The sequence below is a fragment of the Macrosteles quadrilineatus genome, unplaced genomic scaffold, assembly GCF_028750875.1.
Source record: "Macrosteles quadrilineatus isolate MER2022 unplaced genomic scaffold, UCM_ALF_1.0 Scaffold_5__1_contigs__length_97177068, whole genome shotgun sequence".
NCBI lineage: Eukaryota > Metazoa > Arthropoda > Insecta > Hemiptera > Cicadellidae > Macrosteles > Macrosteles quadrilineatus.
In genome coordinates this window covers 45,298,492-45,313,399 of record NW_026542598.1, presented here as the reverse complement: position 1 = coordinate 45,313,399, position 14,908 = coordinate 45,298,492, and the positions used below count along the sequence as shown (strand labels likewise).

At 35.4% G+C, this 14,908-nt stretch overlaps 2 protein-coding genes across 2 annotated transcripts; one reads left to right on the top strand and one right to left on the bottom strand.

Moving 5' to 3' along the window:
- Positions 1-4,741: 4,741 nt before the first annotated feature.
- On the top strand, positions 4,742-10,448 carry LOC128995164 (methyltransferase N6AMT1-like). Its single transcript, XM_054420083.1, has 5 exons — positions 4,742-4,763; positions 6,611-6,728; positions 8,038-8,313; positions 8,946-9,109; positions 9,994-10,448. The coding sequence occupies exons 3-5, from the start codon at positions 8,044-8,046 to the stop codon at positions 10,175-10,177; spliced, it is 618 nt and encodes a 205-aa protein (XP_054276058.1). The 5' UTR covers positions 4,742-4,763; positions 6,611-6,728; positions 8,038-8,043; the 3' UTR covers positions 10,178-10,448.
- Positions 10,449-11,687: 1,239 nt separating this feature from the next.
- Positions 11,688-14,891, bottom strand: LOC128995165 (uncharacterized). The gene is made up of 3 exons (XM_054420084.1): positions 14,803-14,891; positions 13,234-13,419; positions 11,688-12,167 (listed from the first exon to the last, which is right to left on the bottom strand). The coding sequence occupies exons 1-3, from the start codon at positions 14,843-14,845 to the stop codon at positions 11,821-11,823; spliced, it is 576 nt and encodes a 191-aa protein (XP_054276059.1). The 5' UTR covers positions 14,846-14,891; the 3' UTR covers positions 11,688-11,820.
- Positions 14,892-14,908: the final 17 nt, after the last annotated feature.

The following is a 14,908-nucleotide window of genomic DNA, read 5'->3' as shown; positions in this document are numbered from 1 at the left end:
GAAATGTTCATTTTATTCACTTGCCATTAAACAATTAGCCTACTTACTTTAGTTTTAGATGTTTTATCGGTGGGAGTTTTGTTTCAAACGTAAAAAAAACCATTAGCCACCATGTCTATATATTTGTTTCAATATCGGTACATTAATTAATTGCTAAATATCTTACCTGTTAGTTAGACAACAAAAGGCCTATAACTTAAACTCTCAATAATTGTGAGTTAATTAATGATCATTAGATTAGGTTGTGTTGAGCCAAGGCTTTTTAGAACTTTTTATATTAATACACTTAGCCTACCTAACTTATTTGAAGATAGTTAACCATAAAATTAAATCTTGAATAGCCTACCCTACGGCCTTCATAGCCTATTTAAAACTAAAATTTGATAATGTTAGCTTCGTAAGGTTATGCTTTTGGTGTTAGTCTATGGTTTGTCGTTGGGCTGGCGTAACCAACGAGGTGGGTCTCATCTGGCATTTCGAGTCTTAGCAGACTGTCGTAAGGCACGTTCCAAAGATCGGAGACTAGGATCGATCCCTGTGCAGACCGGAGAAGTTATATAGGGATGCTAGATCCTTGGTGGTGTCAATAAGCAATAAATGGTCCTAGAGGTAGCCTAGGACTTGATCATTTGTAGGAGGTAGGGAGGAACTCGGAACACTAGCAAGATCTTGCCTCGCTTGTCTTCACTAACTTAGTACCTAATAAGATCCACGCTGTGCTTTTAGCACATAAAAAAACCAAAACAATTTTTAAGTTACCACATTTAACAATCTGCATGTGTTCATGTTCCCTACGTTTGGTTGACTGTGATTTCTGGATTTGTTTTAGCACGTTGCATACTTAATAATTTAGTCTGCCAAATTCCTCATACAGTTGAAGCTACTTGCATAAGAAATACCTTTTTTGCTAAATTTACCTCTCAACTGTGTCTGACTGGCTGCAACACTGAGACAATTTATTTATTTTTAGGCTGCACTTAAGTATCTGCCCTACACTCATTCAAATTAATATAGCCTACTAATCGATAGATATAAGTTATCGAATGATCTGAACAACGATATTTTTTATTCAAATGAGTAGGGAAGTTGGAACAGATACTAAAGTGCAGCTGATTTTTACCATGTTTATAAATGTATTGTCCAACTTTTCTGTTTACCAACCTGGACATATCCTATTTATGTCGGAAGATAATTTACCGTACATTTTTATTTTTAGGCTATAACCCAAATAGCTAATACATCTTCGTTGTGTATGTTTGCGTTGATTCTGATATTTTAGAACAAAACTTAAAGTTAAGCCTGCAGTAACAGAACACATTAGCCTAGTTTTATTACATCTCATTTATTTAAATCTAGTAAATTAAATATAACTTAAGTTAGGTACTCTTTAAGTGCATGGATTTAAAAAATGATTAAATAAGATACCGGTAGGCCTAATGTAAAATTATGCAGGCTAACTGCAAATGCCTAAAGTTTGTCACCGCTGAAAATAAAAAAGGAAGCAGGAATCCTGATTCCTCCTGGTACCGGTACTGTTTCTGTTAAAAGAATTTAAGAGAATAACTTTTTTTGGATAGAGAAAGATATAGTGCAATTTGGCTATAAACATTTCACCGTTATGTCACGGCCACCTTTAACTCCAGGCCGCAACTTTTGTTGCAGAAAACCCACTTCAGTAATTTAATTTTAACAAATGGATGGGGAAACAATCAGCACCAACACATCTGTTGATGACAAAACTGAGGATTTTTGTGAAAACCCCATACGGGACACTTTGGCAGAAGGTTTGATGTGTCTCCTGAAACCTACGATCGACCAGCTAGATGAGAGGGTTCGTGCTACCAGGTTTGTACTATGCAATTACAAGTACCGATACTTGCGTTAATTAAAAAATGGTTAAGCCCTTCATCTTTGCAAGGGCGGTCCTAGACATATATTTTTGGGGGGGGGCCTGGGGGGGTATGAAATACCTCCCAGCAATGAATGGGGGTCCGGGGGTCCCCCCCCGGGAAAAATTAGGAAATAACGTTCTCAAATTAGTAGTTTTTAAGCTATTTTGAGGACCTAGTTTAATGTGTTCAAGCTCCCCAGTTTATTTTTAAAGGTCAACGGAATGTTAAAAAATAAACTTGTTTAATGTCATGTTTTTTTTTACTATCGAGACTTGTGGTTTTAATATCAAAGAATTACCGTAACATTACAACACATTTGAGCATGTTTGATTTACAAAAACACCCTTTCAACTGGTGCCAATGTGCATGCTAAACAGAAATTGTTGAAAATCAGACCATGATTTTGAACCAGAGAACTTATTTCATCTAAGAAGTGTTTAAGAACTAGCACCCAACACGACTGCATTATACCTGCCCAGCAAGCAACAGTTAACCTACACAAAGTACACTACCCAACTAACAATGCCGTCGGCGTCTCGTCTACCGCCTGAAGAGTTGGTTCTCAGTGTTCTAATTTTTTTCTACGTCAGTGGCATTTTACAAGGGGTCAATGTAAGAATAAAGTTTTTGTGCAACGTTTTTGTGGTTGTGAGTGGTTGTGCCGGGAATTAAATCCGTCCCTTCCGCATCTAAGTCTGAGACGCTACCATTTTGTTGTTGTTTCGTGGCTAGCAACATACCAATTGGATAGTGTTATTCTTAAATATGATATCAGGTGCTCTAAATATGAATGATATTTAATATTAAGAAAGTTTTAAAATTTTCTACGGTAATCATTGAATTACATTACTGTAATAACAAATTCCTATTGCTGAACTCAGATAAATTAATATTCAACTACCCTTCAAGCTTGGACTATTGATACAACTTCTTTTCTTTATCCAATACCCAATTCAAGTTTTCAACCATCTAGGTTAAAAAAATGAATGGTAACATTAAATGCCGAAAAATTAGATTAGAAGAATGCGGCCGAACGTCGAACGCCAGCATCGGACACTGCCGTTGCCGTATATGGCTGAACGCGTCCGTCGTCTGCCGATCTTCCCTACTTTTCATAACGTACAAAAAATAGTCAGACTCGAACGATCCCGAGGTTTGGGTTAGAGTTTGTAATTAGTCCATTCGTTCGCCACAGGTGTAAAGACTGCAATGAATTAAATTTGGTAGAACGATTTGCAATAAAAATTATTAAAGTTCCCCTGGTATAATAGTTTATCTATATATAAAATATTTTGGGGGGGGTCATGACCCCCCTGACCCCCCCCCCCTTGGGACCGCCCTTGCATCTTTGTTATTTTACTCTTATGGTGATGAGTTTAAATTAACTTAAATAGGCTAACTTAAGTTAGTTACTTTGGAAATTTTGTTGTATGTACCTATGTACAGTTCTGTACTATGGGGAAGAATAAAATAATCAATCTTAAAGCTGATAGCTCCAGTAATGTTAATTAAATTTTAAATTAAGTTGAGCAACATTTTTTTTTCAACATTCCTATTAATTAGTCCTTGCTTTATCAGTCTTGTTTTGTCAGAATGAATCTATCGCCTTCTTCACAAATAACAGATTGGGCGATGCTATTATTGGCTACTTCATACCATAGACAATAGAGTAAATATAGACTGTCAAAGAAAGGTTTTGCGATCTGCCGCTAGAGCGTTATCGCCGTTCGATATCGGTTATCGGTATTCTATTTGGTTTCATCGTTGACTACTTGCCAGCTGTTAACCAGCACTACCACTCTTGCAAACGAAATGCTTACTATATCGCTAGTATCGTCTTCTGCAATCGTGTCAAAATCATGAACATCCTCCGCGGCTGTATAGACATCATTGAATGCCGTGGTCCCGAAACGCCATCGTTGTCCACGATTGTGGCAAAATTGAGAACATCTTCAGCGGCCGTGCACTGTAGACATTATCGTCTTGCGCGATCGTAGAAAAGACGTGATCATTTTTTACCGCGGTCACAAAAACGTCGTCTAGCCCGGTCGCGGTTTAAGAACATCTCCCGCGGTCGTGTAGACACCATCATCGTCTTGCGCCGTCACGGAAACGTGATCGTTGTCCAGCACAATCGCGATATAATCATTAAATTTCCCGACTTTGATATCAAAATAAAGACTAAATCCCAACTTTTCAAGACCATTTTGAAATTCAAAACTAATACCTGACTTTCCCGTTTTCCCCGACTACTAGACACCCTAGTTAATTAGCTTTTGACCTTGCAAATATAAAACAAAATCTTCCAATAAACCACTTCCTAATATTATGGATTAATAAAGAAAAACTTTGAATCATTGTAATGGAACTACAAAAGTATAATGAATATACGTTTAAAAAAATACAATAAATGATGGCATTTTAATTAATTTATTGCTTAATATTAAATAAGTCAGTAAACTCCAATTCCGGGGAATTCCTCCAAAGTTGGCAACACTACTCCCAACTACCAAGTTGTTATGGAAACGGTCGCTAGCGCTTGATGCTGCAGCGGTGTATTACCCCTAGCGGTCGGGGCCGGAATATACGCTAACCGCAGCACAGCTGACAGTCTATATTTATTTATTTTTGTCTATGTTCATACCCAGCTATAGGATTAAAATCTTACTTCCAAACAGGATATAACATGTGTTACTTTGTTACAGAGTAAGTCAGCTGGAGTTAAAGCAACAGATTGATGATCTTTCTGAAGAGTTGAAAAATATTTCAGCAGAGCAAAGCTGCCCTCTTGCTCTAGAAGCGTATACTAATAAACTTAATAGCACTCGTCATAAGATAACTGTCATAAGCAACATTTTGCAGACTGCTCAGGTAAATGGTCTGAAGCCACATTAGTTTTTTATTGGCTTAGCTTTGACTGACATGAACCGCTTAGAAAACCTGCGAGTGAACTAAATACAAGTATATCCAGCCATTAGCCATAATTTAGTCATGTACATGTAATTATGTCATGTATGTCATTAGCCATGTAATTTAGTTTCACAAATGTTAAAATGTAAAAATGTTTAGATTTGTTGAAATATAAGGTTCATGCCATTTTTAGTTGCCTAATGTATACCTTTTTGATCTAGATATTTAATTTATTAAATACCTACAAAGTTAGCTGCTAATTTTGAAGAATTGAATTTAAAACTTTTGTCTCTAAAACATAAACTACGGTACCGAATTGTTGCCTAACAGATTTGACAAGCATATAGGCTGTTTTCTTTTTATTTTCTGGAGAATGGGAAAAGTTTTGCTTTCTTTGTATTCTCTGTTAGGAATTATTTTAACACTTCTATGCCCGGGTAGGCTAGGGACATTAGTTTGTTGAATCTCACCTGCAAGCGCCAGTGTACTTATAGCGGCACTTGTCACATTCAGAGCTACAGACTGATGAAATTTGGTATGTTGGTTGTGGTGTCTTCTGGGGGTTTTTTAAATAAAATAACATAGGCCTTAAACTTGGATTTTCACAAAAACGGCTTTAACAATTTAGTCCATAACAATATGGTCCTTTTCTCCAACTCTGAACAAAACAGTGCTGTAAAAATTGCGGTTTAAGAGTTACTAGTGTACATGTTGCTCGAATTCGAGCAATTGCAAAGTATTACAGGAGTTATTTAAAAACGAATAACAGTTATATTTACAATGAGTTTAAAAGAGCCAACTCAAAGATGACCGATGTGTAACTCAGATCATGTTTATCTTCGTTATTGATAAACCTAAAGCATTCCGGCCGGTTTTCTCTTTCTCAAAATGCCTCGCTGTACAGGCAACACATGTCATAGATAGAGGGCCAATTGAGAACGAAAAGTCGTTTTGGGGTAGTGTTATGGCGCATTTGTAACCTAATAGTTGAGATTGTCCAGGGTCAGGTGCCGACTGTGATGAGTTAAGCCTATATTACGCGCCACTGTTCTGTAGCTGCGGTCGTTATCACGATTACGCCTCCTGTCTATGTTTCGTTGTCGTCGCGTCGGAGGCATTTAAACACAACAACAAACAACCAACAAACAAATAACAAATAAACAAATTATAGCTACACAAAACAACGTTAAATGCACAAATTTAAGTTACAATCATGCTTACACGATCCGTCTTGGGGGTTATGTTTACACAAACTCAAATAGTAAATAAATGTACTCAATGCGTTTCATTGAATTGAAAAATAAATAACAGCAATTAAATTATACAGCTGATCAAAATATAAACAATTAAGTTCTCCATAAGGATAACATGGGAACTTTCAAAGCCACTGGGGCAGAGCCCAAGGGACTTTAAAAAAATGTAAGGCCAGTTTGCAAATCTACGCGACACGCTCTTTCCAATGAGACGTCAATGGGTAAAATCGGTTAAGAAATGGCGGAGGAGTTCAACCGACAAAATTTCATGTAGCGTATTAATTATATAGATTGCAACTTCAGTGATTCTCCCTATAAATATCATAGTTACTCCCACCGCTTGGCCATAAGGGTTGTTGATAAACTAATGGGAGAAAGTATATGTTAAATTGCTGATACCGTTTATTTTCACTTAATAGTTCTCAGAACAGTTTGTTGTAATTGCGTGTTTATTTTCTTCATCTAGGCCTACATGCAAACAAAAACATAATTGACATCATTTTTTGTATTGAAGTTGTAAAGGGTGAATTATAAACCCTTCTGATTTTGTTATAGGAAAGACTACATAAAATTCAGCAACACAGTAAGCAGGAAGCTGATCGGCTAAAGACATTAATGGAACCTACATCCAAACCTAGTTCTGGAGAAACACTATAATTTCATAACAAGTCCTGTAAGTATTAGTTTTCCAACTAAGACATTTTTTCGACGTCAGTGGCATTTTTAAGTCAATTCAAAGCAAACAATTGGTTTTAAAGGGTTTTGCACTTGGAAAGTGGTCCAACCAAACCGTTTAAAGTTTTGTGGACGTGCTGGGGGTCGTGCACAAAGTGACGCGTCCGAAGTCCGAGACACTAACCGTCAGGCTAGCACCACACCATGAAATTCCACTTAGATTTACAAGATTGGTTATGAGCATGACAGTTTGTTATGGCTTTGAGTTAAATGATAAGACTTTTTGAAACTATTGAAGAAAGTTAACAAAAACAAACATCTTTATATATATACTCCAGCTTTGGTATACCACGCCCATATGTAATAGTAAAGTGGTACATTACCATGTGCTTCGTCTGACTAATTAAACCAACCTAACCTACCGTATCACGTACCACTTCTTTAATTTGAGGTGTTTACTCAAGGGAGGTATATATGAGCCTACGATGACAGCTGTGGGCTTCTGATTAGCTGAGGGAACACCATTACCACAACGATACGGTGTGGAGCCATCGGCCTCGGTGGTCCAATGGATAGCGTGCCGGGCTGATAAGCTGAAGGTCCCAGGTTCGAATTCCATCGGTAGCATTAAAAATTCTGTCCAATATTTTTTTCATTATCAGCAAGTTTGGTTAGGTTATGACAGTTTAATTTATAATTAAAACATTATCAAATTGAATTTGAGCCATTTCTAGTTTTATTTTATGAACAGAACAATTTTTTTTTATTATGAAAAGGTTATGACAGTTTAATTTTATAATAAAAAGATTATAAAATTTAATTTGAGGCATTTATAATTTTATTTTATGAAATGAACTATTTTTTCGATTAATAAACCTTCATTATAGCCAAGTGCTCTCTACTACAGCGCTGTTCACGTAGGAATTTTGAACTAATATGCCTCATTTATACCTCCCATAAGTGAGACCCTTAATTTGAAGGTTTCATGTGAATGGAAATTTGGTAGGCACACCAACATTTTAATTTTTAAGAATTATAAATAAATAAGTAGTTAATTAATAACGAGACAGGTCCAAATTAAATAGTATGAACTGGATAGCTGACAAAAAATGTTTACATGCTCAAACACCTTGCTTGAGGAACCTGTTATGTAAACTCATGGTATCCATTCTAACAAAGAGATTCCCTTAAATAGATTAGAGACATGTTTTCTAATTTTGATCCAAATTTTTTTAATACGATTTTCAAAACATAATAATTGTGATTTATTTATTAATAATTAACTACACCATCCGTTACACTTACAGCAAGCAATGGAAACACCCAAGTGGAACTTTGAAAGTACATCAGATGTTTATGAACCGGCAGAAGACAGTTTCCTGCTGCTGGATGCCCTGGAGGAAGACCTTCATAACATTCGCGAACTCTGTCCTAACGTCATTGTGGAGATCGGAAGTGGTTCTGGTGTTATAATCACTGCTTTAGCCAACGCTTTGAGAACCTCTGCCTTCTGCCTCGCCATCGATATAAACAACAGCGCCTGTGCGGTTACAAAGGAAACGTCAACATTGAATTCTGTTGAGGTAAGATGAATATTTAAAGCTAGGCTAAGTAATAATTTTGAAACCAAATTCTCTGAACTATGCAACCGATTTATCTTTTCTTTTAATTAAATATTTGAGATATTTAGTTGAGATACTTTCTAGTTTGATTTGTGATTTAATTGTTCTGTAGGTTATTTGAACAGTAAGATTTGTTTCCTTTTAAAATCAAATTAATATTTCTTAGTTTTATTTACCTTTTTGGATTTTTTTCTGTTTTTGCTGCACGGTTTTCATTTTTAGGCCTATTCAAAATCCTTTTATATTTTTTGAATTTTTTATAACTTATCGTAGGTAGTGTAGGATAGGGGATTGTTTAAGAATCTATCCGTAGGTAAGTTCCTGCATCATAAACAATTGTAGCTGTTTACGACATGCGGTTACTTATCTTGTAATTTTGTTCTGCATTTTCCACTGGTTGACCATATTTCATTATTAACATAAATTAGTAAAAGTAGATCCTGGTATGTTTTGCATTAACCTAATCTCAGGTGGTTTAAAAAAAAATTATTCCTTCCAGGTTTTATTGTTCAAAAAAACAATCAAATATTGAAATTTAATGATACCATTAATACCAAAAATAATGAAAGTAATGCAAGTTGACTCATCTGCAGGTAGACGTGGTGCAAGGAGATCTGTTAAGCTGTGTCAAGGCGTGTGGTGTGATTGATGTGTTGATATTCAACCCTCCGTATGTTGTCACTCCAGATGACGAGATAGCAGGCTCTATCCAGAGATCTTGGGCAGGTGGAGCTAACGGTAGACTGGTCATTGACAGGTAAATACATATCCAACTGTTGCGTGTACGCAAGAATGGCTGTAGTTATTCAAGGAAAATATTTTATCCTGTTTGTTTGCTATCATACATCAAAGCGTTCCTCTTAGTTTTCCACTAGTTGCGGCAAGTTTCTTGGACAGGTATGGCTTTCCTGTAGTTTGTGTCACGTTTCTTGACTTTATGTCCGATCATTGAAATGAAATATTCAAAATCACTACTGGTCATTCTCATAAAGGGCTCCGACACCCTTTACTCTTCTGACTATTTTGCACTAATTCTTTGGCTACAAGTTTTCCACTAGTTGCTCTAAATTAAAGATGAGTAACTTTTGGTTTTCCACAAAAAATCTTCCACTAGTTGGTCAAATTTGTTAAGAGTAACATTTAGTTTTAAACTTTTGGTTGTCAACTTTTAGTTGTCAATATTGGTGTAAACGCGCCTTAAGGGTGCCAATAGCAATAGGTTAATCTTTTTAGCTGACACATTTGATTGAGCAACTGTGGTGCATCATAAGGTCCGAGTGTTCTTATGGACATGCTAAAAAATAAAGTAGGCCTGGGCCTACCAAAATATTTGTTTAAAAATTGTTCATTAGGTGCACCTTGTGATGCGTCGGTGCCTGAAAGTAAATTCTCATTACCGGTTTTAGGGAAAAGTACGGTACTGAGTACCAAAGTTAAATTGTCAGCACCATTTTAGGCCTTAGTGTGTTCTGTGATATAATAACTCAGCCGATGGTGGCTGTACGGTGGGAGCATATACTTATGGCTATCTAACTTACAACTGTCCAATTTTTTAAACAAACAAAAAAGATGATTCTTGGATTTTTATATTGTGTGTTCTTTAAATAATTCAGGCCCTTGATTTTCGTTCTCATGTTTCAGATTGATTGAACAGATGAATCCACACCTTTCTCCAAAATCGTTTTTTTACCTTGTACTTATAAAAGAAAATAATCCTGAAGAAGTTCTTGTTAATATGATGGAAAAAGGGTTCACTGGAAAACAGCTGAAGTTCCGAAAAGTTAGGGGTGAGCAACTGTCAGTCTTTAGATTCACAAAGATATAAAATGTGTAAGTGTGATGTCAAATTGTATATTACTATTTTTTGTTGGCTTTTTTCGGCTAGCCACAAGTAACTTCTTACGAAAATGGACTCAAAACCATGTGATGTTAAATTTGTAATGGTATAAGTAAACCAAAGAAGTGAGATTTGGATATCTAAATATTAGTGCAATCCTTTTGCTTGGGACTTGCACTACAGTATTTATATAGTGTGAAGTGGTGTATATTATTTTGTTTTGTTAATTAATTATTAAGATTAAATTTATATTATGGGACACCTGATTTAATCATTTTACCAACTTCCAATAATAACTAATATTTTACTGTAAAACACGGTACAAAAAAAAAAGCTATGTTACAATTACAATAGAGAGAGAGAGAGAGAGAGAGAGAGAGAGAGAGAGAGAAATTCTTTATTTACAACAAATTATTTTTCCTACAGTCACCCGACAAAGTTGGCTTCCTTGTACTGTTTATAGTACAGAAAGCTGCTAATTGCTGCATATTTATACTTTGTCATACGGTTTATACTTTGTCGTACGGTTTATACTTTGGCGCACATCAGGATTCCAACGAAACAACACAAAACAGCGTGGTTCTATTATGCACGTAATCCGTGTACACTTGGAAATAGGTTGGCAACACTTAAAGATAATACTATGAGTAGCTGATTGACTATTATAACTACGATTTAACCTGTCATTTTGTGTTTATAGTTTCGGTATTTCTGAACTTTCTGGACTTTTCTTTTAAACTTTTTTAAAACATTCCTACGATCTTAATAAACAAGAAAATACCTTTAAAGCATTCTTTTTAGGCGCGGAAACCACTTAAAATTACAAAAACATACGGAACTATATTCTCAAGTCGCGGAGCACATTTCTTGCCGAGGAAAATAGCGGAGTGATACGGACCGGGAACTACTTTCTCTAGGGCACCTATTTGTGTTGTCAGCTGAACCTAAAAACGTGTTGTATAGTGTTTGAAAGACTAATTATTTATATGCTTTATAGTGACTGTAGGAAAAATATAATGTGTAACACGAGTGCAAAAGGCCTCTGATGCACTCGAGATCATCATTGTAAACATTGCTCTCGTGTGCAGCAAAGTGCCACTTTGCCCACTAAGTTACACAAATAACTATTGCAGCATATCATGTAGCAAATAAAAATATCACGTGGGTCACAATGACCTGTGCGTGATAGAGCAATACTTTTACTGTCAATAGTTTCATGTCTTTTTGATCATATTGACATGTTTCTGATTGGTTAGATAATTATTTTTATCAATCAGCACAATCTGATTGTGCCTAGTTGTTGTTAAATTTGTAAATACACCGTTTATTAGCTTTTTAAGAGTTTATTATTATTTTCACTGTGGCTGGTTCCAGTACTTCATATCAAGAAAAACACTTAAGAGTTTTTATTCAAAATACATTCCCAAATCCTTGGGCATAATAGTTTGTTTAATGTTTATCAATTAGTGTGGAGGTAAATTAGTATAAAATTAGACGATTAATAAAAAAAACCTTTATTTATTTTACCATCCTACAAATAATATCTTGATCTTAAATCCTAACACTTCAATCTTAAATTACCCCTACCTTGTGGATTTGTTAAAAAATAACACCAGCTTTTGTAGATAACCTTAGTTATCTACTTTATCGTAGACCACAATATAATCAAAGCTATCACCAATTTGTTTGTACTCCTTTAAAACCCATTGGTCATTTTCAAACAAGGGCTGGAATGGATGTGGGTTTGTGTGCCGGTGACTCTTAGGTCCAATAATTATCACACACTTTCCGGCAAATGTTCTCAAGTAATCGTGAAACGCTTTGCCGTTGTTAAAATAACAAAACATGACGGCAGATTGAGAATGGCACAAGACAGAAGAACAGTGTGGATCTCCCGTGTAAATGTGAGGAATGTAGGTCTGGATGTAGGGAGAAGTCCACCAGTTCGGGTCCTGTTCAACACCTACCACCTGTAAACCTAAGACAAAAACATGAATGATGAATATCCAGAAGAACTTTAAATGCAGACGACAATGCCTGGAAATTAGGCCACAATAGTTGTGAGATCAAGATACACATAGTACAACTTCAGTTAACTTTCAATCTCAGTTATTTATCACCTAAAAGTGTGTATTCACTACTTTTAAGTTTTTCCGTAGGGCCATTTCTTAAAAATATTCAGAACCTTCATATAAGCATTTAAAGGCCTACTGTAGGTAAAATAGTATGTGTAATTCTAATGTACGATACGTTATTTCTTTCCAAAATCACTGTAACGGTTCTAATTGATTTAGTAATTTATAAGGAATTTCTGTTATCCGTCTATTCAGTTTCCGCCACAATCTCGTTACCGCATGTGATAGTTAAGGTTTTACCGTATTAATTTTCAAAACCCAAGGAATAGACAACCCAATGTTACAAACTTTATATATATATTTGTATTTTTTTGTTATTATTTTGTTGTTATTATTAGGTTTTTAGAGGTTAACTGTAAGAAAGGACCATATGAGGTCCTAAGTTCGCCTCAATAAAGAAGCATTTTCATTTAATTTCATTTCAATAGAAACAAGCAGCCAACCTAGACCACAAAAGAAAGTTTAATTTGTTTGAAACTGGATTGTATTGTAGAAAACGTGTTATTATCTTTGAATGCTTTTTGTACAGATTTTTTGCTTATTTCTGCACTTGGCTACAAAACAATTGAAAAACAATTTTATTGGTGCTACATCCTAACTCCAAATAAGTACGTTTAACTTTAGGAAATAATAGGGTTGGCAAGAATTTTATATAGGCCTAACTTAGGTATTCATTGGAGTGTTCAATGGACTCTGATTATTTATGTAGGTGTTGTACTTTAGACTTTTTATTTACAACAGTTTAAATTTTCTTCTAAAGACTACAACCTACACTAATAAATCTAATCCCCTATCCCCCTATCAATCAATGTGGGGAAGTCCAGGTCATAAACTAGTGGTACTGTAGTTGAATAGTAATCTAATCATTGTAAAATAAAAATCTTTAAGGCTATCCCTACATCATCTAACCTGTAGCCGAGGCTAGCACCCATTCTAGGAAGCCGCTACCACAGCCAATGCTGATCAGAAGGTTGAGTCCGCGGGACTTCATGGCTGCATAGATAAAGTTCAAGTCTGCCAACGTAGGACGTATCCATAACACTGTGTTGTATTCATCAGAGGTAGTTTGTACATCAAGTGCTGTCTGCCAATCTCCTGACAATATCATTTCATATTCACACCAGCTACTTAAAACTTACTCTATGGAATTGTTAATTATTTGGATGAACAGAGTTTATACGGAAATGCCTGGATAAACCTTTTTTAGAACTTGTTTTTAAAATATTATTGTATATTGTTTAGTAGTGTATCAACACGGGAAATAACTACCTAGAAGTAATTTATACCACTCTGTATGGATAGGAGTTCTACTCTTGTAAAAAAATACTTTTATAAAATACTAGATGTACCCGCGGGCTTTGCCCCGTTTAACTCCTTATTTGCATGGCTCAATCATGACCTGGTTGAACTTCGTTCGCTACGCTCACTCACCTTTAGGTTGGAGCTCGTTCGCTGCGCTCACTTGCCTTCAGGTTGAAGTTCGTTCGCTACGCTCACTCACCTTATGGTTGCAAATTAGCTGTTGTCATAAATAAAAAAAAATAATAGTGCTGGTAATCCTTGTAACTTTAATGCTATTGAACATCATAGAACAGAACCAACTTGAGACAGCTGTTAAGATTCATTAATTCCTTTTAAATATGAAAAATCATAAGATTAACACGGGAAACTCCAAATCCACTGGGCGGAGCCCGAAAGCCCCATCAGAATAAAAACTACTTAGTTTTCCTATTTAATGCCCAAAGAATCGGTGTACCGAATTTCAGCCTCCTAGGTAAATGGGAAGTGGGAGAATTAGTGATGGGTGAGTGAGTGAACATTTTTTTACTGTCAATTGATGAATAAAAGACGCTTTTTTTAGGATGAACCAGAAATTGCTATTTTTGGCAACTCTTAATTTATTTAAATCATGTGTTAAGCTTTCAACAAGTAACCATATGTTTAAGAAACAAATGTTGTGCCATCCATTGGATACCAAGTACTGTATGTTGGCTTTGGCTGTTTTATAATTGAGTTATGAAGCTATTTCATTGTAGAAATAACAAACATGGAAATCCATTTTATAAAATATTTTTAGAATTAATAGGTTACAGACATAGAGAAAATACAGTTTTAATATTACAGAGAAATCTTCTAATTTTCAAAAACATTTTTTGGCCTGCAAACAATATTAAAATCATCTAAAATATATTGTGTGCATTAACTCTCCTATTGGTAACGGTAATAAGAAAATCCCCTTGTGACTATTGTTTTGGTTGTTGTTTTATTAGTTTACAAAACTATATCCACATTTTTTCCAACTTTTTTTAAAAAACATGTTCAAAGTGTTCTTCCATGTTTTTTTCCTCCACAGTAAATCAGTATACGAGTACATAGGTACCTTAAATAGTTTAGGGTTTTTAAATTGATAATGCAATTAATACAATTTAAGATCCTATTTGAAATCAAAATCAATTATAAAAGTAGTGAATAACAAACCTTGCTTGAAAAGCTGGTTTATTGCTTCCCGGATGCTGGCCATCACTGACCTAGGCCTGGTACAATGGACTCACTGGCACGAGCCCAGCCATTGGCCTAGGCACCT

Excerpts from the sequence above, each read along its gene's own strand:
- LOC128995164 (XM_054420083.1), top strand. The coding sequence starts at position 8,044 with ATGGAAACACCCAAGTGGAACTTTGAAAGTACATCAGATGTTTATGAA. Across the intron at positions 8,314-8,945 it reads CAACATTGAATTCTGTTGAG|GTAGACGTGGTGCAAGGAGA; the intron begins GTAAGATGAATA and ends ACTCATCTGCAG. Across the intron at positions 9,110-9,993 it reads GGTAGACTGGTCATTGACAG|ATTGATTGAACAGATGAATC; the intron begins GTAAATACATAT and ends CTCATGTTTCAG.
- LOC128995165 (XM_054420084.1), bottom strand. The coding sequence starts at position 14,845 with ATGGCCAGCATCCGGGAAGCAATAAACCAGCTTTTCAAGCAAG. Across the intron at positions 13,420-14,802 it reads AAACCAGCTTTTCAAGCAAG|GAGATTGGCAGACAGCACTT; the intron begins GTTTGTTATTCA and ends TGATATTGTCAG. Across the intron at positions 12,168-13,233 it reads GGTGCTAGCCTCGGCTACAG|GTTTACAGGTGGTAGGTGTT; the intron begins GTTAGATGATGT and ends TTTTTGTCTTAG.